The sequence below is a fragment of the Leucoraja erinacea genome, unplaced genomic scaffold (genome assembly GCF_028641065.1).
Source record: "Leucoraja erinacea ecotype New England unplaced genomic scaffold, Leri_hhj_1 Leri_55S, whole genome shotgun sequence".
Classification (NCBI taxonomy): domain Eukaryota; kingdom Metazoa; phylum Chordata; class Chondrichthyes; order Rajiformes; family Rajidae; genus Leucoraja; species Leucoraja erinaceus.
Window position 1 is genome coordinate 101,255 of NW_026576465.1, and position 23,836 is coordinate 125,090.

The following is a 23,836-nucleotide window of genomic DNA, read 5'->3' on the forward strand; positions in this document are numbered from 1 at the left end:
ATAATACTTTGGCTTTGGGCTTAGTTTTCTTAGTTGAGCACTTACCCTGGAGTTTGTGTTTTAATTGGAATGTAAGTATTGTACACTGTAAACAATATAATAACAAGAGAAATAAAAAGATCACTGGGTGTATATATGCATGTATAAACGGTCACATATGTGGAGTCCATTAAGTTTCTGGGAACCATTACCTCCAAGGACTTTAAATGCAGGGGCCACCATCGACTCCACAGTCCAAAAGGCACAACAGAGGATGTACTTCCTGCGGCAGCTGAGGAAAGCAATCTGCCACAGACAATGATGGTCCAATTCTACACGGCCATCGTAGAGTCTGTCCTCACCTTCTCCATCGTGGTCTGGTTTGGCTCAGCCACCAAGCACCACACCTGGAGGCTGCAGCGAATCGTCCGATCAGCTGAGAAGGTTATTGACTGCAACCTTCCCTCCATTGATGAACTGTACACCGCAAGGGCCAGGAAGTGAGCGGGCAAGATCATCTCTGACCCCTCTCATCCTGGCCACAAACTCTTTGAATCACTTCCCTCTGGAAGGCGACTCCGGACTGTCAAAGCTGCCACAGCCAGACATAAAAATAGCTTTTTTCCCCCAAAAGTAGTAGCTCTACTCAACAGCCAAAAATCTGTAGCCTCCCTTTGCTCTGGTATTTTATTTAAACTATGTTTTAGTTTTAATGTTTTATTCTTAATGGTTTACTGTATATTATAACAATAATAGTCTCTGTAGTTCAGAGCTTATTTGAGGTCGGCGTGTTTAGTAACCGAACGGCTGCAGGGAAGAAGCTGTTCCTGAACCTGGACGTTACAGTTTTCCTTCTTCCCGATGGCAGGGTGAAATGAGTGTGTGGCCAGGGTGGTGTGGGTCTCTGATAATGCTGGCTGCCTTTTTGAGACAGCGACTCTGGTAAATCCCTTCGATGGTGGGGAGGTCAGAGCCGGTGATGGACTGGACAGTGTCCACAACTTTTTGTAGTCTTCTTTGCTCCTGGGCATTTAAGTTGCCGAACCAGGCCGTGATACAACCTGTCAATATGCTCCCTACTCTACACGTGTAGAAGCTCAATCTCTCTGACATACCAAATCTCCGTAACCTTCTCAGGAAATAGAGGCATTGATGTGCTTTCTTTATAATTGCATCAGTGTGCTGGGTCCAGGAAAGATCTTCGGAAATGGGGTCCCGCCGTGGGGGGACCGCCATGAAGAACAATGGAAGAGCTGGCGTGGGGGAACCCAACGTGGTGGACAGTGGGAGAACAAAGGGGAGGGGGGGCACTCTAGTTTTAGAATCTTCTGTCCAGGGGATAAGCCAGTGTTTGTCTGTTCGTTTGTTCATGCTGGAGAAGGCCTTGTGCACACGGCAGCCAGACAACAGTCGCTTGTCTTTTTTTCACTTGTAATTTAATTGTAATTTCAAGTTTTCATGTACCTTGTATGTTGTGACTGTTGGCAGACCAACTTCCACCGGGGATGAATAAAGTTCTATCGTATAGTCACATGTATTCCTAAGAATTTGAGGCTTTTGATTCTCTCCACCATCGTCCCATTGATATAAACAGGATTGTGGATCCTCATTCTTCCTTGTCCAAAGTCCACTATCAGTTCCTTGGTCTTACTGACATTGAGAGCCAGGTTGTTGTGCTGGCACCATATGGTCAATCAGTCGTGTTTACCTCATTCTGATCACGTTACAAACTTCCCAACTGATGATCATTACACAAGAATAAAGTCAATTAATTAACACTGCAGTTATTTAAGATGGTGATGAAATATCCACTCGCCTCAGTGCTTCAGCTCATTAGTAAATACACGCCCCGAGCGCCCGCCAGAAGTGGCTGCAGTGTGTCCAGTGTTGGGACCAGTTCCATACATTCACCGTTGGATCTTCAGCTCCCACTACCAGGCTATAGAAGAGTGCTGTGACTGTCTGCTCTGTATTCTCGGGGCCACTGACTTGCTCATTCCCAGAGTATCAATCCCTCAACCCTAGTCTCTCCCCCGCGGACCACAATCTCCGCCCACATTGCCGACAGTCCGAGGCGCTCTGTCCAACTGACCATCACTGATATTCCATTCATCCAACCACAACTGGAGAGCAGTGCTGAACTACTATCTATCTCGTGTCCCCTGGACTATCTTCGATCGGACTTCACTGGCTTCAACTTGCACTAAACATTATTCCCTTATCATGCATCTGTACACTCTAGGCCAACACGCACCAAAAGCTTTTCACTGAACAAAAAACAAAACAAATGATCAAACATTAAAAAAAATATTGAAGTATGACAGGTGAAAACGGTGCAGCAAGATGACATTCAGTTTTGCACCACAGAAGTAATTATAATGTGTATTGCAACATCATTTATGCTCAGAGGGTACACAAAAATGCTGGAGAAACTCAGCGGGTGTAGCAGCATCTATGGAACGAAGGAAATAGGCGACGTTTCGGGCCGAAACGTTACCTATTTCCTTCGCTCCATAGATGCTGCTGCACCCGCTGAGTTTCTCCAGCATTTTTGTGTACCTTTGATTTTCCAGCATCTGCAGTTCCTTCTTAATCATTTATGCTCAACCTAAATATGAAGAAACAAGTTGCAATCAAAAGATTTAATTTTACAATGACAACTGCATAATGATATAAAAGTATTTACCAACAAAAAAAACATCCTTTGTTTTGCCCTGATGGAATAAATCAAAACAAACACAAATGTCCAATAATTAAATAGAGTTAATATGACAAATAAAAAGTGGATCGACTGGGCTTGTATTCCCTGGAATTTAGATGGATGAGAGGATATCTTATAGAAACATATAAAATTCTTAAGGGATTGGACAGGGTAGAAGCATGTTGGGGGAGTCCCGAACCAGGGGTCACAGTTTGAGAATAAGGGATAGGCCAATTAGGGCTGAGATGAGGAAAAACTTTTTCACCCAGAGAGTTGTGAATCTGTGAAATTCTCTGCCACAGAAGACAGTGGAGGCCAATTCACTGGATGTTTTCAAGAGTTAGATTTAGCTCTTAGGGCTAATGGAATCAAGGGATATGGGGAGAAAGCAGGAACGGGGTACTGATTGTGGATGATCAGCCATGGTCATATTGAATAGGGTGTTGTCTCAATAGACACTAGGTGCAGGAGTAGGCCCTTCGAGCCAGCACCGCCATTCGATATGATCATGGCTGATCATCCCCAGTTGTGGTCTCGAAGGGCTAAATGGCCTACTCCTGCATCTATTATCTATGTTTCTATGAAAGACAGTAAATGTGGCAAAATAGTCATCAGCTTAAGCTAGAAGGCAGGATGGGAAAGTCATTAAAAGGTTCTCCATTAAATAGTATAAATTTATCTACTTTTTAAAAAGTTACTTTTTCCCCAAACTTTCTGACCAAAATGATAACAAATGAAACTTTTCAATTCTGGAATCACTGTATGCCTTGCACTCTGATTTGGTGGGGGTGTAAGGAAAGTAAATTAATGCTGGTAAACAGCGAGGCACAATTCCTAGGTTTCATTTGAGTCCATGACTCCAACTATTTTCCCACCTTCAGCAATATCATCATTACTGTTCTCATCTGGTTGATAAATTAATTCAACAGCTATGGCTTTGGTCACCAGTCCAGCAGCCCTCAGCTTCTCTTTATGCCGTTTCTTCTTTAGTTTTCTTCTCCTGTTTTTCGTTAATATTTCAGCTTCAGGCTTTGCAGAATCCAATGTCACTGCTTGAAGACTGTCAGTTTGCACCCTCCGCGGCTGCTGGAATTCGGTTTGTGCCTTTTCACTCAGGCCCTCGTGCACTGAGCTCTTGCATTTCCTCTGCCGCTTGCGCTTTCTCTGGAAGTTTTTTGTAGAATGTCTTCCTATATTGAGCAAATATTTGTGTAATAGGATGCTTACAATTTCTATGGATCCACCCATTTGTCAACTGCAGTCTATGAACACTAGAAGTAAACTTTATACAAGTAACACTCTTGGGAATTAAAATGAATTTACTATTATACCAAATTATAGATAAAAACCTGGAGACAAGGACATTTTAAGAACTCCAATTGAAAACTTCAAGATGCCAATGAAATTCCATTTCTGTTACATCTGTACTACGCAGAACGAAAGGAGGGGAACCAACATTTTTAGTCCAAAAGTGAACTAATAAGGATTTCCCAAATATAGTTTGATTTTTACTTGTTGTAACAAGAAGATGATTTAGATCAATGATAAATTGCAAATTCGAACCAAATGTTTACAAAGTTATTAGCGTGAAATTTGTAGTTTCAACAACAGTAAAACTATCATCAATCACCATCATTATTCTGTAAATATCAGTAAGCACAGAATCTAGTTGAGTGCAGAAATTCCAAATGGCATTTTCCTTTTCTACTGCAGAAGGTGGTTTACATAAGGCACAAAATGCTGGATTACCTCAGCAGACCAGGCAGCATCGCAGGAGAACATGGATAGGTGATGATTGAGGTCAGGACCCTTCTTCAGACTTAAAGCTGGAAAACTGGAGGGGTAGGACTCCAGATAATAGACTGACAAAGTGAGGAAGGTTCCTTGATAGGCAAATGGTTGGACAAAGGCCAGAGATGAAAAGACGAAAGGTGTGAGACAAGGGAATAGAGATTTGGGGGGGGGGGGTTATTTGGAGGATGATGGGAATGAGATAGGGCTATGTATTTGCCTAAAATTGGTGAATTCATTGTTAATATCATTGGGTTCTAATCACTGGGGCTAGTTTTGTACAGGCATCTTGGTCGGCATGGAGAAATTGGGCCGAAGGGCCTGTTAACCTGCTGTATTACTCTATAACTCCAAGTGAATTTGAAGGAGAGTGCATGTATTAACCAAGGAAACAAATTATTTGCATCAAAAGTTTGGAAACTGTCATGCTTGAAGGATACAAACTTGGTAAGCACTGTTCATTTCAACCTATCTTTACCGATAGAAATGCACTGGGAGAAAAAAACGTAAGTTGTTTCTACCTTCTGATTGTTCACTTGACTCTTCAGATTCATCCGTTTCACTGGGTCTGGTGGCACACACTTCATATCCAGAGGGCAAGCTCACGGTATAGACTTTTCTGCCTTCAGGAACAATTTGTGCAGCACCTGTGGAAGATTGGAACTTTCTGTTTGTATTTTCTCTACTTGTTATTCCAAGTTACTTGAAAAATAAAACTGTCATGATTCAAGTTGTCAACAATTAAATACAAAATAAATGCAGTTTAAGGCCATGTGGGAAAGGAAGTTCACGTTCTAATTCTCAAGCCTGTTCCACCATTCAGAAGGATCAGTGCAGATGGAATGTTCGTCCACTTTCCTGTCCTTTCACTATAACCCACAATTTATTCACTATATTTAAATATATCGAAAGATACTGCACATACAGTTCCCTGCAGCAGAGTTCCAAGGACATACAATCATCAGAAAGAAGAGATTCATCTTCATCTTAAATAGGTGTCCCTCTCTTCAAATGCCTCTTCACCTAGTTGTGAACTCTTCTACAAGAGGACATATTTGCATTACCCTCTCCTCAAGTCCTTTGAATATTCCCTTACATTTCACTAAATGCGTCTCTCATTCTTTACAGCTCCAATGAGTACAGTCCCAACCCCCATAACCATTCCTTGGAGTATAACCCCTCTATACTTGTGATTATTCCAATATATACTTGGATCAGTCACAGAACATGGGAAAGTACAGTACAGGAACAGGCCCTTTGGCCCACAATGTCTGTGCCGAGCATGATGCCAAGATAAACTAACCTCAACTGCCTGCACCTGTTACATAATCCTCCATTCCCTACAAATCCACATGCCTATCTAGAGCCGCTTAAACAACCCGATTGTATCTGCCTCCACCATCACCCTCACGGCATGGTCCAAGCTCACACCCAGCTGTATAAAAAAAAACTTGGCCCGCACATCTCCTTTACACCTTGTCTCTCTCACCTTAAAGCCCTCTAATCTTTTACATTTCACCCTAGAATAAAGATTGCTACTGTCTAGCCAATTTATGCCACTTGTATGCTTCTGTCAGGTCTCCCTCATCATTTTACATCCCTATATCATGCCCCCCTTAAACCTCCAGCATTCCAGAGAAAACAAATCAAGTTTGGCCCAACCTCTGTTTGCAGCTAATCCCTCCTAATTCAGGCAGCATTTTGGTTATCTCCAAAACCTCCACATCATTCCTATAATGGAACAACCATAACTGCATGCAATATTCCAAATGCAGTCTAGCCAAAGCCTTGGTCAAGATTCAAGAGAGTCAAGTGTTCAATTGTCACGTGTACTGAAATGAAGTAATGTCATTCTTACTTGCAGCAGAACAACAGATTTGTAAACACAGTGCTCAGTAAACAACATAAAAAACAAAAAAAACCTCAATTAATAAAACATCCAAAGCTCAAAGTCCCTCGTGCAACCAAGACTGATTGTAGTAAAAAGTTTAGTTCGAGTTTGTAGTGTTAAATAGTCTAGATGTTGGGAAGAAGCCGTGCTGAACCTGGACATCGTGGTACTGAAATGCAATCGTGGCCAGGGAGGTGTGGGTCTCTGGCTGCCTTTTTGAAGCAGCATCTCCTATAGATCCCTCCAATGTTGGGGAGGTCAGTACCCGTGACAGTCAGTCACGTTTTGTAACATTCTTCATTCCTGGGCATTCGAGTTTCCGAACCGGGCCGTGATGTAACTATTCAATATGCTCTCTACTATACACATATGGAAGTTCAAGAGAGTATTCGTTGATATACTGAATCTCCTCCATCTTCTAAAGAAGTAGAGGCATTGATAGACTTTCTTTATGATTGAATTAATGTGCTGGGTCCAGGACAGATCTTCACAGAAGTCAAGTCAAGTTTATTCATCACATACACATATGGCGGGGACTCAGGTGTCGACTCACCGTCAGCGTCGTGGGGCTGCCGGGTCCGGAGCGGTGGAGGAGCGCTGCTGCTGTTGCTGTTGCTGCTGCTGCTGCTGCTGCTGGTGCTGTTGCTGCTGTTGCTGTTGCTGCTGTTGCTGCTGCTGGTGCTGTTGCTGCCGGAGAGTTGGCGGCTCTCTACGGGTCTGTGGTCGACGGCGCCGAGCCCACGGCTCCCTAGGGGGAGATCGCTTTTCGGGGCTTCTGCGGCGGCGGTCCAGTTGCGGGTCAGAGCTCTTCACCACTGCCCCGCGCGGCTGGAAGTCTGCGGACTTTGCGAGCTGCGAGGCGCGCACCGGGGGCTCCAACACCAAGACCCGGTGTGCGACCTCGCACCACCCGGCGTGGCTATAATGGCCGCGCGGACAATCGCCATTGCCAGCCGGGGGTGAAAGTGCAGTGGAGAGATACGTTTATTTGCCTCCAGTTATGTGATGGATGTTTATGTTAAATGTAATTATGTTGTGTCTGGGGTCTCTTTGTGTGTGTTATGTATGGCTGCAGAAACGGCATTTCGTTTGGACCTCCAGGGGTCCAAATGACAAATAAATTTGATTCTGATTCTGAGATGTGCAGTGAAATGAAAAGTGGCAATGCTTGCGGATTGTGAAAAAAACTACAAAAGATGCAAGTCCAGGAATTTGAAGTTGTTGATTCTCTCCACCACTGTCCCATTGATGGTTTTATTTGAGGTTTGTGGATCCCCAGCCTTCCTCTTCTGAAATCAACAATCAGCTCTTTAGTTTTTACAGACGTTGAGACAAAGGTTGTTATTCTGGCACCATTCAATCATATGATCCATCTCCCACCTGTACTCTGACACATTATTAGCTGTAATTCGTCCAACAACGGTGATGTTGTCATCAAATCTAAAGATGGAGTTGGAACTGTGTCTGGCTACACAGTCATGGGTCTAGAGTGGGTAGAGCAGGGGGCTGAGGTGTAGCCTGATGGAGTTGTATCATGATTTATTGACTCTTAATGCCCCGACCAATAAAGATGAGTATACCATATGCCTTCTTAACCCTCTAACAACCTCTGTTGCCATTTTCTGGGAGCTATGAACCTGGACCCAAGATTCCTCTGCCCATTATTGCTGTTCATAGTCTTGCCATCGACCATATACCTTCTCCTTGTATCTGACTTCCCAAAACGCACACCTCATATTTGCTTGTATCAAACTCGACTCTCATTTTTCTGCACATTTCTGTAGCTGAACTAAATCCCACTGTACACTTTTTGATAGGTTTCCTTAGAATCTGCAATTCCAACAATCTTGGTGTTGTCTGAAAACTTACTAACTAACCAATCTAATGTTTACATCTAGATCATTTGCATACATCACAAACAGCAGAGATCCCTGTGGAAATCCAATGATTAGATATCCGGCCTGGGTAACATCCTTCCACCATGCCCCTCTGTCTTCTATCAGTAAATAAGTTCTGTATCCATTTGACCAAGTCATTATGAATCCCATGCATCTTCCGGATCAGCCTACCATGTGGAACGTTATCAACTTTATTACCTAGGCAACATTCACTGCTGCACTCTCATCAATTACCTTGACCTCTTCCTCACAAATCTCGATCGAGTTAGTAAGACACAAAGCCAACAGGAAGATATAATATACAGAAACAAAGTGGATAAATGCAGGGGCATAGACAACATATAGAGAAGATAATGCAATAGTATTAGATTATTATCAGTTTGTAAAATGAAGTTATTTGAGTAGATATCTACCAGAACTCATTTGTTGCAACATAGATACATTGTTCAACTGTTACCTATTGCGTCATTGTTAGTTGTTTTTCTTTCCGCTTCTCTCTGTTCCTGCTCTGCCCTTGATTCTTTTATCTTTTCTTCAAGTGATGAACAATATAACTTCTTTAATACCCTTCGCTTGAATGCTGTAGTTCAAGAAAAGCAATGAATAAATATACAACAGAGGCAATTATTCAGAAATTATTCAAAGAATCCAGGTACTATTATTAGAAAATCGACACTCCAAAGCCACTGTAACATAGAAACATAGAAAATAGGTGCAGGAGTAGGCCATTCGGCCCTTCGAGCCTGCACCGCCATTCAATATAGAAACATAGAAATTAGGTGCAGGAGTAGGCCATTCGGCCCTTCGAGTCTGCACCGCCATTCAATATGATCATGGCTGATCATCCAACTCAGTATCCCGTACCTGCCTTCTCTTCATACCCTCTGATCCCCTTAGCCACAAGGGCCACATCTAACTCCCTCTTAAATATAGCCAATGAACGGGCCTCGACTACCCTCTGCGGCAGAGTTCCAGAGACTCACCACTCTCTGTGTGAAAAAAGTTCTTCTCATCTCGGTTTTAAAGGATTTCGCCCTTATCCTTAAGCTGTAACTCCTTGTCCTGGACTTCCCCAATATCGGGAACAATCTTCCTGCATCTAGCCTGTCCAACCCCTTAAGAATTTTGTAAGTTTCTATAAGATCCCCTCTCAATCTCCTAAATTCTAGAGAGTATAAACCAAGTCTATCCAGTCTTTCTTCATGACAGTCCTGACATCCCAGGAATCAGTCTGGTGAACGTTCTCTGCACTCCCTCTATGGCAATAATGTCCTTCCTCAGATTTGGAGATCAAAACTGTACGCAATACTCCAGGTGTGGTCTCACCAAGACCCTGTACAACTGCAGTAGAACCTCCGTGCTCCTATACTCAAATCCTTTTGCTATGAAAGCCAACATACCATTCGCTTTCTTCACTGCCTGCTGCACCTGCATGCCTACTTTCAATGACTGGTGTACCATGACACCCAGGTCTCGCTGCATCTCCCCTTTTCCTAGTCGGCCACCATTTAGATAATAGTCTGCTTTCCTGTTTTTGCCACCAAAATGGATAACCTCACATTTATCCACATTATACTGCATCTGCCAAACATTTGCCCACTCACCCAGCCTATCCAAGTCACCTTGCAGTCTCCTAGCATCCTCCTCACAGCTAACACTGCCCCCCAGCTTAGTGTCATCCGCAAACTTGGAGATATTGCCTTCAATTCCCTCATCCAGATCATTAATATATATTGTAAATAGCTGGGGTCCCAGCACTGAGCCTTGCGGTACCCCACTAGTCACTGCCTGCCATTTGTGAAAAGGACCCGTTTTACTCCTACTCTTTGCTTCCTGTTTGCCAGCCAGTTCCCTATCCACATCAATACTGAACCCCCAATGCCGTGTACTTTAAGTTTGTATACTAATCTCTTATGTGGGACCTTGTCGAAAGCCTTCTGGAAGTCCACATACACCACATCCACTGGTTCTCCCCTATCCACGCTACTAGTTACATCCTCGAAAAATTCTATAAGATTCGTCAGACATGATTTACCTTTCGTAAATCCATGCTGACTTTGTCCAATGATTTCACCACTTTCCAAATGTGCTGCTATCCCATCTTTAATAACTGACTCTAGCAGTTTCCCCACTACCGATGTTAGACTAACTGGTCTGTAATATGATCATGGCTGATCATCCAACTTAGTATCCTGTACCTGCCTTCTCTCCATACCCCCTGATCCCTTTAGCCACAAGGGCCACATCTAACTCCCTCTTAAATATAGCCAATGAACTGGCCTCAACTACCTTCTGTGGCAGAGAATTCCACAGATTCACCACTCTCTGTGTAAAAAATGATTTTCTCATCTCGGTCCTAAAACTCTTATCCTTTTTTCAGCATTTAAAAATCAACTTTCAGAATCGGCGGAAAGAAGCAGGAGTGTTTTTGCTCAGTCAGTGTGTTGATGATTGAGGAGGCGAGACATGGATTGACGCAAGCACTCGGTTTTTTTTTAGCATGTGACAGAGTAGCAAATAAAAAGGCATGGTGCAACAGATCGGCCTGTTGCGGTGGGCCTGTTGAGTTGAAGTGCCGTGGTGAGGAAAAGTGCACTTGAGGCTTTGACTCGAGAGGCTTCAGTGAGAAGGACAAAAGAGAAGAGTGCTGACCAGTCAAGTCCCGAGCAGCAGCAAGGGGGAAATGTACAACACTGAAAATTCTTGTGGTCTTAAGGTCATACGTGATAGAATTAGGCCATTTGGCCCATCAAGTCTACTCCGCCATTCAATCATGGCTAATCTATCTCTTCCTCCTAACCCCTTTCTCCTGCCTTCTCCTCATAACCTCTGACAACCGTACTAATCAAGAATCTATCTATCTTTGCCTTAAAATTATCCACTGAGTTGGCCTCCACAGCCTTCTATGGCAGAATTCCACAGATTCATCAACATCTGACTAAAGAAAAACAGACCCTTCGGCCCACCAAGTCCAAGCCGACCAGTGATCACCCCACACACTGACCTACACACACTAGGGACAATGTTACAACTTACTGAAGCCAATTAATCTAAAAAACCTGTACGTCTTTGGGGGAAACCGGAGCACCCGGAGGAAAACCCACGCAGTCAGAGGGAGAACCTACAAACTCCGTACAGACAGCACTCAAGGTCAGGATCAAACCCGGGCTCTGGCACTGTCAGGCAGCATTAAGCCACGGTGCCTTCTTTACTGCGCCACTCTGCCTGGTCTTGGGCAGAACTGTTGCACAACCAGGCTGTGATACAATCAAACAGTAATGCTTTCTACAGTACATATATACGTTTATACGAGTCACTAGAGCACTGGCATTGCATCAATGTGGTTGCTCCACAGAAGATCTTTGGTAACATTAATGCCAAGAAAACTGATCTGCCGGAAAGCAGGGGCCCGCGGGTCAAAGGAGGTCAGGTTAGTCGGGAAGTGGGTGTTGGGTAAATTCGACTATTCCCCAGGAATAGCTCCACACCATTGAACGTACCCCACTTTTTAAGAAGGGAGGGAGAGAGAAAACGGGGAATTACAGACCAGTTAGTCTAACATCGGTAGTGGGGAAACTGCTAGAGTCAGTTATTAAAGATGGGATAGCAGCACATTTGGAAACATATCTAAACGGTGGCCGATTGGGAAAGGGGGAGATGCAGCGAGACAGTCTGTCATTGTACACCAGTCATTGAAGGAGCAGCAGGTTCAGGCAAGACAGGCATCTCTAGAGATTTAAGGCAGAGATAGATTTTTCATTAGTACAGGCATCAGAGGTTAGAGAGTTAAAGGGTGATACAGTTTGGATACAGGCCCTTCGGTCCTACTTGCCCACTCTGGCCAACAATGTCCCACTACACTAGTCACACCTGCTGCGCTTCGTCCATTTCCACCAAATTTGTCCAATCCATCTACCTGTCTAACTGTTTCTTAAACGTTGGGATAGTCTCAGCCTCAACTACCTCCCCTGACAATTTGTTCCATACACCCACCACCCAATGTGTTCAAAAGTTACCCGTCAGATTCCAATTAAATCATTCCCCCTTCACCTTGAACCTGCGTCCTCTGATCCTCGATTCCCGTACTCTGTGCAAGAGATTCTTTACATCTACCTGATCTATTCCTCTCAAGGTTATGGGGAGAAGGCAGGAGAATGGGATTAGGAGAGAGATACATCTGTCATGTTTGAATTGTGTAGACTTGATGGGCCGAATGGTCTAATTCTACTCCGAATGGATGACGTTGCAGACCCTTCTTCAGACTGAAAGTCATGGAAAAGGGAAACAAGAGATACATGTACTATGATGTAGAGAGATATAGAACAGTGAATGAAAGATATTCAAAAAAGTAATGATGATAAAGGAAACATGCCATTGTTAGCTGTTTGTTGGGTGAAAACGAGAAGCTGGTGCAACTTGGGTGGGGGAGGGATGGAGAGAGAGGGAATGTGGGGGTTACTTGAAGTTAGAGAAATCAATATTCATACCACTGGGCTGTAAGCTGCCCAAGTGAAATATAAGATGCTGTTCCTCCAATTTGCGTTTAGCCTTACTCTGATAATGGAGGAGACCTGTGACAAAAAGGTCAGTGTGGGAATGTGAAGGAGAATTAAAGTGTTTAGCAACCAGGAGATCAGGTAGGTCCAGTCCGGCCAGTGAAACGATCGCTCAGTCTACGTTTGATCTCACCGATGTATAAGAGTCCACATCTTGAACAATGGATACAGCAGATGAGGTTGGAAAAGGTGCAAGTGAACCTCTGCCTCACCTGCAAGGACTGTTGGGGAGGAGGTGCAGGGACAGGTGTTGCATCTCATGCGGTTGAAGGGGAAGGTACCTGGGGAGGGGTTGGTTTGGAAGGTAAGGAATGAGTTAACCAGGGAGTTGCAGAGGGAACGGTCTCTGAAGAAGGCGGAAAGGGTTGGAGATGGGAAAATGTGACTAGTGGTGGTGAAAATGTCAGAGATTATGTGTTACACGTGATGGCTGATAGGGTGAAAGGTAAGGACAAGGGGGACTGTCTCTGTTGCTACTAAGGGGAGGGGGAGCAAGGAGCACATGAGAGGGCCTCATTTATGACGGGAGAGGGGAACCTCCGTTCCCTAAAGAATAACATCTCGACGTCCTGGTATGGAACACCTCATCTTGGCGTAGAATAATTGGAAGTAGGTGATGGAGTCTTTGCAGGAAGCAGGGTGGGAAGAAGTATAGTCAAGATAGTTGTGGGAGTGGGTAAGTGGGTTTGTAATAGACGTCAGTCAATAGTCTATGTCTCCTGTGATGGAGATTGTGAGATCAAGAAAGGGGAGGGAGGTGTGGGAGATAGTCTGTGAAATTGGGTGCAGGATGGAAATTACAAGTGAGTGCAAAGTAACAAGCTTGTTCATCCTGTTGACATTGAAGGAGATGTTATTTGGACTATCCTTGATCGGACTTTGCTGGCTTTACCTTGCACTAGACGTTATTCTCTTATCATGTATTTATAGACTGTAAATGACTCGATTGTAATAATGTAGTCTTTCTGCTGACTGGTTAGCATGCAACAAAAGCTTTTTGACTGTACCTTGGTACACATGACAATAAACTAAAGTAAACTTCTCCTGTCACCATGTCACTGAGTTCTCTATCTGTCATATACTCCGTCTTGTCACCATTCCCACTCAGCTCAGTACAGTGATAATAGGTGCAGGAGTAGGCCATTCTGCCCTTCGAGCCAGCACCGCCATTCAATGTGATCATGGCTGATCATCCCCAATCAGTACCCCGTTCCTGTCTTCTCCCCATATCCCCTGACTTCGTATTTTTAAGAGCCCTATCTAGATCTCTCTTGAAAGCATCCAGAGAACCGGCCTCCACCACACTCTGAGGCAGAGAATTCCACAGACTCACCACTCTCTGTGAGAAAAAGTGTTTCCTCGTCTCCGTTCTAAATGGCTTACCCCTTATTCTTAAACTGTGGCCCCTGGTTCTGGACTCCCCCAACATCGGGAACATGTTTCCTGCCTCTAGCCCTTAACAATCTTATATGTTTCAATAAGATTCCCTCTCATCCTTCTAAACTCCAGAGTGTACAAGCCCAGCTGCTCCATTCTCTCAGCATATGACAGTCCCGCCATCCCGGGAATTAACCTTGTAAACCTACGCTGCACTCACTCAATAGCAAGAATGTCCTTCCTCAAATTAGGGGACCAAAACTGCACACAATGATGGTGACACATGCAAAGTTGTAGATAGGAATAGAGTTGACCGTGGCCCCACACTGTCTACAATGATGAGTTTAAAGGAGGGGGAGGGGGGGGGGACTGAGCACAGGAGTTGAGAATTACTGTGGAGGAAACGTTGTAACTTGTCCCACACCCGGTCCAGGAACGGAACAGAACCGACCCGCCCAGCCCAGCCCCAGCCCCCATGGCCACCCTCCTCCCAGAGAACAGCCAGCGACTCACCCCGCGCCCTGTCCACCATCGCAGGCCGCTCCCGCTGCTGGACCAGTCCGCTCCTGTTCCGGCCCCGGGCTCGGCCACGACACTCGGCCCCGCTCGGCTCTACTCGGCTCCGGGCCCGGGGTCACACTGAGGCCGGTCCCGTGACCACACTCTATCAGCTGATTGGCTGTCCCGCTCCGTGGGCGGGAGTTCAGCCAACGCTGCGCAGCGCGCCGGCACCCAACCGTCACCGCCGGCAATCCGTCGACGTCACCGCCGGCAACCCGCATGCGCACGTGTGACACCGGCCGCCGTGGCCGTTGCGGGGGGGGGGCGCGAGCGGGGCATGCGCGAGCGGCCGCAGTGACAGTTGGGGAGGCGCGGGTGCCGGCGGGCGGGCGGGCGCGCGCTGGTCGAGGCGAGGCGACGCTGTCCAGGTGAACGGCGGCACGTGCACCTGCACCATGGCGGCGCTGAAGAAGGTAACCGGACTCCGCTCTCCATTCACCCGCCCGGGCCATAGGTTCCCACACACACACTGCCCCCGGGCGGGGACACCTGCCCGGCTTCTGGTGCCGGCGGCCCGGGGGCGGAGCTCTGCGGTGGGTCGGTCCCGAGGGCGGGGCGGGGGCGGGTCCAGGTGTTTGCCCCGGGCCGACGGTCACCACCCCCCCCCCCCCCGGGCGGACAGGAGCGGCATGAGATGGGGTGTGTTGGTGGGGGCAGAGGATGGGACCGAGCAGGGACCAGGCAGGGCAGGGGGGGATGCTGGTCGGGTGGGGCTAGTGAAGGGGGGGGGTGCTGGTGAAGGGGGGGGGTGGGGTGCTGGGTGCTGGTGAAGGGGGGGGGGTGCTGGTGAGGGGGGGTGGGTGCTGGTGAGGGGGGTGGGTGCTGGTGAGGGGGGTGGGTGCTGGTGGGGGGTGGGGTGCTAGTGAGGGGGGTGGGGGTGGGGTGGGTGCTGGTGGGGGCTGGGGGTGTGGGTGCTAGTGAGGGGGGTGGGGGGTGAAGGGGTGGGTGGGGTGAAGGGGGTGGGGTGCTAGTGAGGGGGGTGGGTGCTGGTGAGGGGGGTGGGGGTGCTAGTGAGGGGGGGGGGTGCTGGTGAAGGGGTGGTGGGGGCTGGTGAAGGGGGGTGGGTGCTGGTGAGGGGGGGGGTGGGTGCTGGTGAGGGGGGTGGGTGAGGGGGTGGGGGGTGAAGGGGGGTGGGTGCTGGTGAAGGGGGGGTGGGTGGGCAGGGGGGTGGGTGCTGGTGGGGGGCAGGGGTGCTAGTGAGGGGGGTGGGTGCTGGTGAAGGGGGGTGAGGGGGTGGGTGCTGGTGAAGGGGGGGGGGTGCTGGTGAGGGGGGGGGTGCTAGGGAGGGGGGTGGGTGCTGGTGCTGGTCAGGGCTGGTGTGGGGGAGTGCTGGATGCGCAGAATCAGAGGGGGTTGCTGAAGGGGGGGGATCGACCCGGTGGGTGCTGGTTGAAGGTGGGTATCGGTGGGGTGCGTGGGCGGGGTGGGTGTCTGAAGGGGTGGGTGCTTTGACAATGCTGGTTAGGGTGGGGGTCACATGCAAAGGGGACAGTTTGGTCCTTCTGGTACACAGGATGGTTTACGCAGGGGGTGGGGTGCGGTTATTTCTGCCAGGGGTGGGCTGCTAGTGAGGGGGTGGTGGGTGCTTGTGGGGGCAGGGTTGGGGCACAGGGGGGTTGCCGACAGGGCAGGTGTAGTTAAGTTGGATGGCAGAATTTTTGAAGGAAGGCGATTTGTGAAGGTGGGCAGCAGAGGGCAGCGCTTGCTTGACTGCAGCAAGTGTACACATCTGAAGAAGTTTTCCTTCTTACACAGGATAGTTTACTACCGTCGCGGTTATTTCTGCCACGGTGCTTACTGACATTGATGTTGTCGCACAGGTTCCGACAGCAGGAGTTAACTTGGGTTATTTTTCCGGAAGGCTTTGTAATGGGCAGCAGAGGGCAACCCTGTCTCAGCAAGGATTGACTGAAGTGCTGGAGTAATTAATCGGGTTAGATGCTGCCTAAACAGCTGAATTACTCTACCATTTTGCGTCTTTTTGTATAAACCAGCATCTTCAGTTCCTTCTGCCTACATAGATCAGTTACTCTGGTTCATAAACGTTAGGTCAAAATACCATGGTGAATGAGTAACAGCAGGTGAAGAATTATTAGTTAATTTTATCATTTATGAACGGTTGATTTTACTTATTAACAATATGTTTGGGTGAGGGTCGCTAAATTGTGCTCTGCCTTCAGGATCAGACTATTACTTGAGACAAAAGTAAATGAAAATGTATCATTCGTTTCCACATTGTGATATTAATTTTATAGGATGCAAATAAAGATAGAGGCTGTTATCAGCTTTTGCAGTATTAGTTGCTTGCTTTTTTTAAACTGGATGATTTGTATCCATATTTTAATTTTAATTCACTGTTTCTTAATCATGACAGCATTGACTGCCAAAGTACTCTGAAACAGAGATGACATGGCCTATAATTTGCAGAAGCATTTAAGTTAATAATGATTGTTCTGGGTTTGCTGCCTGGATGTTGCTCTGCAGATTGGAACTAGGACATTAAACAATTGCAGCAAGACTGAAAGGTACTGAATGTGAAATTTCCACACAATCAGATCATCCCTCAAGGGAAATTACCCAATGATTAACAGCTTAAAATATTTTGTTTCTCTGCAATGACCTCTATTGAAGTTCAAAGAATGAAGAATAAATTATTTAGTCAGAGGGTGGTGAATCTGTGGAATTCTTTGCTACAGAAGGCTGTGGAGGCCGTCATTTGGATATTTTTAAGGTAGAGATGGATAGATTCTTGCTTAGTACGGGTGTCGGAGGTTATGGGGAGAAGACAGGAGAATGGGGTTCAGAGGGAGAGATAGATTAGCCATGATTGAATGGTGGAGTAGAATTGATGGACCGAATGGCCTAATTCTACTGCTATACCTTATGAGTAGGTCTGTGAGTTATGTGAGATAGCAGTTTATGATGGGCTATTCTTCCAGTTTGAGTGTGGCCTCGCTCTGTCAGTGGAGGAGGCCGAGGACAAGACAGGTTGGAAGAGAGTCCATCTGGTTCAGGAGACATTGACCTTCAGATCAATTAGGTTCTCAAACATCTCTGTAAGAGCGACTGCACTCACTTCTGCCCCTTGACTCTCTTGAATTTCTAGCATGTTGCTGGTGTCTTTCACAGTGAAGATTGACGCCAAAGACTTATTTAGTTCATCCACAATTTCTTTACTCCCCATTTCCTCCTTCCCCAGCATCATTATCCACCAGTCTGATCTCAGTTCTTGCCTCACTTTTACTCTTTATATATTTGAAAAAATAAGTTTTGGTATTTCCAACATAATTGGCTTTATGCTAGGAAACCAAGGGTGACAGACTGGAGTCCTGTGACTTGTGTTGTGCCACAGGGATGTGTGTTGGGCCCATTGTTGTACATCATTTATTTAATGATTTGGATGTGACTGTACAACCCATGGTTAAGAAAGAACTGCAGATGCTGGAAAAATCGAAGGTAGTCAAAAAAGTTGGACAAACTCAGCGGGTGAGGCAGCATCTATGGAGCGAAGGAATAGGCTGACCCTTCTTTAGACTGATGGGGTGGGGGGGGGGGATAAAGGAATAAAGGTTTTTGGTGGCAAAAACAGGAAAGCAGACTATTATCTAAATGGTGGCCGACTAGGAAAAGGGGAGATGCAGCGAGACCTGGGTGTCATGGTACACTAGTCATTGAAAGTAGGCAAAGGTACACAAAATTGCTGGAGAAACTCAGCGGGTGCAGCAGCATCTATGGAGCGAAGGAAATGGCGACGTTTTGGGCCGAAACCCTTCTTCTAGGCATGCAGGTGCAGCAGGCAGTGAAGAAAACGAATGGTATGTTAGCTTTCATAGCAAAAGGATTTCAGTATAGGAGCAGGGAGGTTCTACTGCAGTTGTACAGGGTCTTGGTGAGACCACACCTGGAGTATTGCGTACAGTTTTGGTCTCCAAATCTGAGGAAGGACATTATTGCCATAAAGGGAATGCAGAGAAGGTTCACCAGACTGATTCCTGGGATGTCATGACTGTCTTATGAAGAAAGACTGGATAGACTTGGTTTATACTCTCTAGAATTTCGGAGATTGAGAGGGGATCTTATAGAAACTTACAAAATTCTTAAGGGGTTGGACAGGTTAGATGCAGGAAGATTGCTCCCGATGTTGGGGAAGTCCAGGACAAGGGGTCACAGCTTAAGGATAAGGGGGAAATCCTTTAAAACCGAGATGAGAAGAACTTTTTTCACACAGAGAGTGGCGAATCTCTGGAACTCTCTGCCACAGAGGGTAGTCGAGGCCAGTTCATTGGCTATATTTAAGAGGGAGTTAGATGTGGCCCTTGTGGCTAAAGGGATCAGAGGGTATGGAGAGAAGGCAGGTATGGAATACTGAGTTGGATGATCAGCCATGGTCATATTGAATTGCGGTGCAGGCTCGAAAGGCCGAATGGCCTACTCCTGCACCTAATTTCTATGTTTCTAAGGGGCAGAGACAGTAGGCTGTGGGAGAGCTGGGGAGGGGAAGCGGGGAGTAAGATAGGTGGATCCAGGTAAGGAGGGGTTGGCAAATGAGTCGGGGTTGGCAAATGCGTTAAAATAGATACCATGAGCAGAGGTGTGAAACGGAGAAGAGACAAGAGTATAAATGGTGGAATCCGATAAGAAAGGAAGGTGGGGAGTGAAATGTCGAACCAAAGGAAGGATCATGAGTTTTCCTTTTTTGTCCTCCACTTATCACCTCCAGTCTTGTTTACTAACTCTGCGTCTTTCCTCCACCTTTTTCTACCAGCTATCTCACCTCCAGTTTGAAGAAGTGCCCAAACTGATATGTCATCTGTCCATTCGTGATATACACTGTTGGTGCTGCCTAATCCATTGAGTACTTCCAGCACCTTGTTTTACTCAAGGTTCCAGCATTTTCAGTCTCATGTCTCCAAGATGTACAGTGCAGCTGTACCTCACATTGCTTGTCCATATGACAATAAACTTAACTTGATCTCTTTCACTATACAGCAACTTTTTTTCTTTGCAGGTTGAATGTATTCCAGGAATATTTGATAATAAATCAGTACCACGTTCTTTATTTAAGAATTTGAAGCACAGGAAGCCCACAGTAAAAATGTTTTATTGTTAAAAATAGTGCAAAGCTGCTTTATCAAAGAAAGACGAGGGAATGCTGTGTGCTCTGTTTCACAGAGACATGACTCACTCCCAACTCCCCAAACCCATCCATCCCAGCCTAAGGGTTTCTCCATTCATTGCATGGGCTGAGCAGAAACATCGGGGAAAGAAAGAAGTGGTAGCATCTGCCTCATGGTAATGTCTTTGTGGTGCTCAGCCATAGTGGTCCAGTTCCTGCTCTCCACACCTGGAACACCTAGTGTTGAAGTGCCATCCCTGCTACCTCCCGAGGGAATTCACTTCTATCATAGTCATAAAGTGATACAGTGTGGAAACAGGCCCTCGACCCAACTTGCCCACACCGGCCAACATGTCCCAACTACATTAGACCCACCTGCCAGCATTTGGTCCATATTCCTCCAAACCTGTCCTAGCCATGTACCTATCTCACTGCTTCTTAAATGTTGGGATAGTCCCTGTCTCAACTACATCCTCTGAAAGCTTGTTCCATACATCTACCACCCTTTGTGTGAAACAATTACCCCGCAGATTCCTATTAAATCTTTTCCCCTTCACCTTAAACCTATGTCCTCTGGTCCTCGATTCACCTACTCTGGGCAAGAGACTCTGTGCATCTACCCGATCTATTCCTCTCATGATCATATACACCTCTATAAAATCACCCCTCATCCTCTTGCACTCCAAGAAATAGACCTTAAATCAATGTCCTTTGGTCCTCGATTCACCTACTCTGGGCAAGAGGCTCTGTGCATCTACCCGATCTATTCCTCTCATGATCTTATACACCTCTATAAAATCACTCCTCATCCTCTTGCACTCCAAGAAATAGACTCCCGGCCTACTCAACCTCTGCCTTTTCCTCAAACCCTCTAGTCCTGACAATATCCTCATAAATCTTCTCTGTATCCTTTCCAGCTTGACAACATCTTTCCTATAACACGGTGCCTAGAACTGAACACAATACTCTAAATGAGCCCTCACCAACGTCTTATACGTCTATCATCATGACTGGTCTACATCCCATCCTAGACAGAGGGTGGCTATCTGCCACTGGAGGAGTTGCACGCCATGGTCAAGCACCAGACAGCCTACCCCGATGCCTTTCATATCACAGCCTGGGGCTATAAGAAGACCAGCTTGAAGAAATCACTCCTAAACCACCTAAACCACCACCAGCTCGTGTCTTTCAGCACCAGAGAATCAAACACATTTGTCCACTGCTAGTCCGATGCCGATTGCTCCATTTCTCTCAGTCCAACCAGCAGATCTCGGACATTCAAGTCTGGTAACACAGATTCATATAAAGTGTCCAGATACGACCTTAATAAGGCCATCAAAAAGGTTAAAAGGGACACTTGCTCTAAACTGAAGGATGATTTGGACATTCGACAGCTGAGGTACGGCTTGTACTCTATCACTTCATAAGGCAAAACCAGGGAGCAGTTCAAGTGATAGCAAGGCACTCCTCAATTTTCTCATGGAAACATAGACAATAGGCGCAGAATAGGCCATTCGGCCCTTTAATCCAGCACCGCCATTCAATATGATCATGGCTGATCAACCAAAATCGGTACCCAGTTCCTGCATTCTTCCCATATCCCTTGATTCTGTTAGCCCAAAGAACTGTATCTAACTTTCTCTTAAATACATCCAGTGAATTGGCCTCCACTGACATGTGCTCAATGCATTCTATGCACGCTCTGATAGGGACAACACTGACCTGCCTTCTCAGGCCCCATACCTCTGATGGTATTGCTGTCTCAGTCATCGATGCTGATGTCAGAAGATACTTCAGAAGGATGAATCTACAGAAAGTATTTTTTACCTGATTATGTGCGCTGATCGTGTTCTCAAAACTGGTGCGGACCGACTGGCTGGAGATTTCGCGGACATTTTCAATGTCTCAATGTTTCAATGACTACAAGCCGGTGTCAATAACATCTGTTGTGATGAAGCGTTTTGAGAGTTTGGTTATGGTGTATATCAATTTCTGCCTCGGCAAGAACCCAGAGCCTCTACAATTTGCCTACTGCCATTGTGGATCATCAACGGGTGATGTGATCTTGCTAGCACTCCACCTGCACTGGATCACTTAAACAATAAAAAACATACATCAAGCTATTCATTCAATACAGCTTGGCGTATAACACCATCATCCTCTCCAAACTTGTTTCCAAGGTCTGAGAACTAGGCCTCCATGCATTCCTTTGCAACTGGACCCTCAACTTCCTCAACAAAATGCAATTCAGTATGAGTTAGCAACAACATTTCCTTCTCAATGACCATCAGCCTCCTGCTCCAGTCACTCTATACCAATGATTGCATAGTTGGACACAGTTCCAACTCGATTTTAAATTTACCACTACACCACTTTTGTGAGACGAATTATGGATAATGATGAGTCAGTGTAGGAGGAAGATTGATCGTCTGTTTGAATGATGCTACACCAACCTTGACCTCAAGGTTTAAGAAGGACCTGCAGATGCTGGAAAATCGAAGGTCGACAAAAGTGCTGGAGAAACTCAGCGGGTGCAACAGCATCTATGAAACGAAGGAAATAGGCAACGTTTCGGGCCGAAACCCTTCCTATTTCCTTCGTTCCATAGATGCTGTTGCACCCGCTGAGTTTCTCCAGCACTTTTGTCAATCTTGACCTCAACGACAGTAAAACCAAGAAATTGAGTATTGACTTTTGAAGAGGAAGGCTGAGGATCCACAAACCCATCTTCATCAATGGGTTGGTGGTGGAGGAGAGAGTCAAAAACTTCATGTTCTAGACACGCATAGCTCTGTAGATCTGTCCAGGACCCAGCACAATGATGCAATCATCAAGAAAGCCCAACCGTACCTCTAATCCTTGCAAGATTGGGGAGATTTGGTAAGTTGATGAATACTCTCTTGAACTTCCACAGGTGTACGGGAGAGAGCATACTGACCGATTGCATCAGGCCTGGTACGGCAACTTGAATGCCCAGGAATGAAGGATATTGCAAAAAGTGGTGAATACTGCCCGCTCCATCACAGGTACTGACTGCCCCTTTTGAAGGCCAGCATGATCAAGGACCCACACTGCCCCGGAATCATAATGCCCAGGTTTAGGAATGTCTTCCCAATGACCATCAGGCTATTGAACACTACAAACTTCCAATATACTGCAAATTGATTTGGTTTTACTGGGGATTTTGGGCTTATGTTTTTGGCATTGTATTGGGATTTTTTTTTATTTGTTATGTTTTATGTCTATTGAGTGTTTACAAAGCTGTCGTGCTGCTGCAAGTAAGAATTTCATTGTTCCACTTCGGTACATATGACAATAAACTCTTGATTCATGGACTTGCAGCCTTACAAGTCATCTTCATTCTTCAGTGAAATACTGGCCTAACTGCACCACTTAGCGATCTGAAGTCCATCTCTCTCCACATTCTTACCTATCTGAAATATCTTGCCCTCTAGTCTTTGATATTTCCTCCCTATGAAAAAAAAGATTCTGACTGCCTATCCTACCTATTCCTCACATAATTTAATATATTTCTATCAGGTCTCCCCTCAACCTCTGGTGTTCCAGAGAAAACAATCCATCTGTCCAATCTCTCCTTATGGATAATACCCTCTAACCAAGGCAGCATTCAGGTAAACACTTCTACATCCTCACCAAAGTCTCCAGGTCTTGTAACACAGTGATCAGAACTGTACACAATATTCCAAAGCAAAACACAAGTGCTGAAGGAACTCAGTGGATTGAGTTCCTGCAGCACTTTGAATTAGCTTATGATTCCAGCATCTGCAGTTCCCTTTTTCTCCACAATATCTAAATGCAGCCTGTACAAAGCCCAATAAAGCTACAACTTGATTTCCTGACTCTTATACTCAAACCCCTGACAAATGAAGGTAAGCAGACCATACCCCTTCTTTGCCACTATCTAGGTGTTGCCACTTTTAAAGAGCTATGGAGTTGGACTGCAAG

At 46.0% G+C, this 23,836-nt stretch overlaps 1 protein-coding gene and 1 long non-coding RNA gene across 3 annotated transcripts; one reads left to right on the plus strand and one right to left on the minus strand.

Moving 5' to 3' along the window:
* Positions 1-2,606: 2,606 nt before the first annotated feature.
* LOC129694153 (glutamate-rich protein 1) lies at positions 2,607-14,863 on the minus strand. Its single transcript, XM_055630870.1, has 4 exons — positions 14,707-14,863; positions 8,718-8,840; positions 4,993-5,118; positions 2,607-3,870 (listed from the first exon to the last, which is right to left on the minus strand). The coding sequence occupies exons 1-4, from the start codon at positions 14,723-14,725 to the stop codon at positions 3,515-3,517; spliced, it is 624 nt and encodes a 207-aa protein (XP_055486845.1). The 5' UTR covers positions 14,726-14,863; the 3' UTR covers positions 2,607-3,514.
* A 165-nt stretch (positions 14,864-15,028) lies between these two features.
* Positions 15,029-23,205, plus strand: LOC129694152 (uncharacterized). 2 transcript variants are annotated; one of them, XR_008722969.1, is made up of 3 exons: positions 15,029-15,167; positions 20,788-22,371; positions 22,499-23,205. It is a non-coding gene; the product is annotated as an uncharacterized LOC129694152 (long non-coding RNA). The 2 variants fall into 2 exon arrangements; XR_008722968.1 differs by having other exon boundaries at positions 20,788-23,205.
* Positions 23,206-23,836: the final 631 nt, after the last annotated feature.

Excerpts from the sequence above, each read along its gene's own strand:
- LOC129694153 (XM_055630870.1), bottom strand. Across the intron at positions 5,119-8,717 it reads AACTAACAATGACGCAATAG|GTGCTGCACAAATTGTTCCT; the intron begins GTAACAGTTGAA and ends AATCTTCCACAG. Across the intron at positions 3,871-4,992 it reads GTCAAGTGAACAATCAGAAG|GAAGACATTCTACAAAAAAC; the intron begins GTAGAAACAACT and ends TGCTCAATATAG.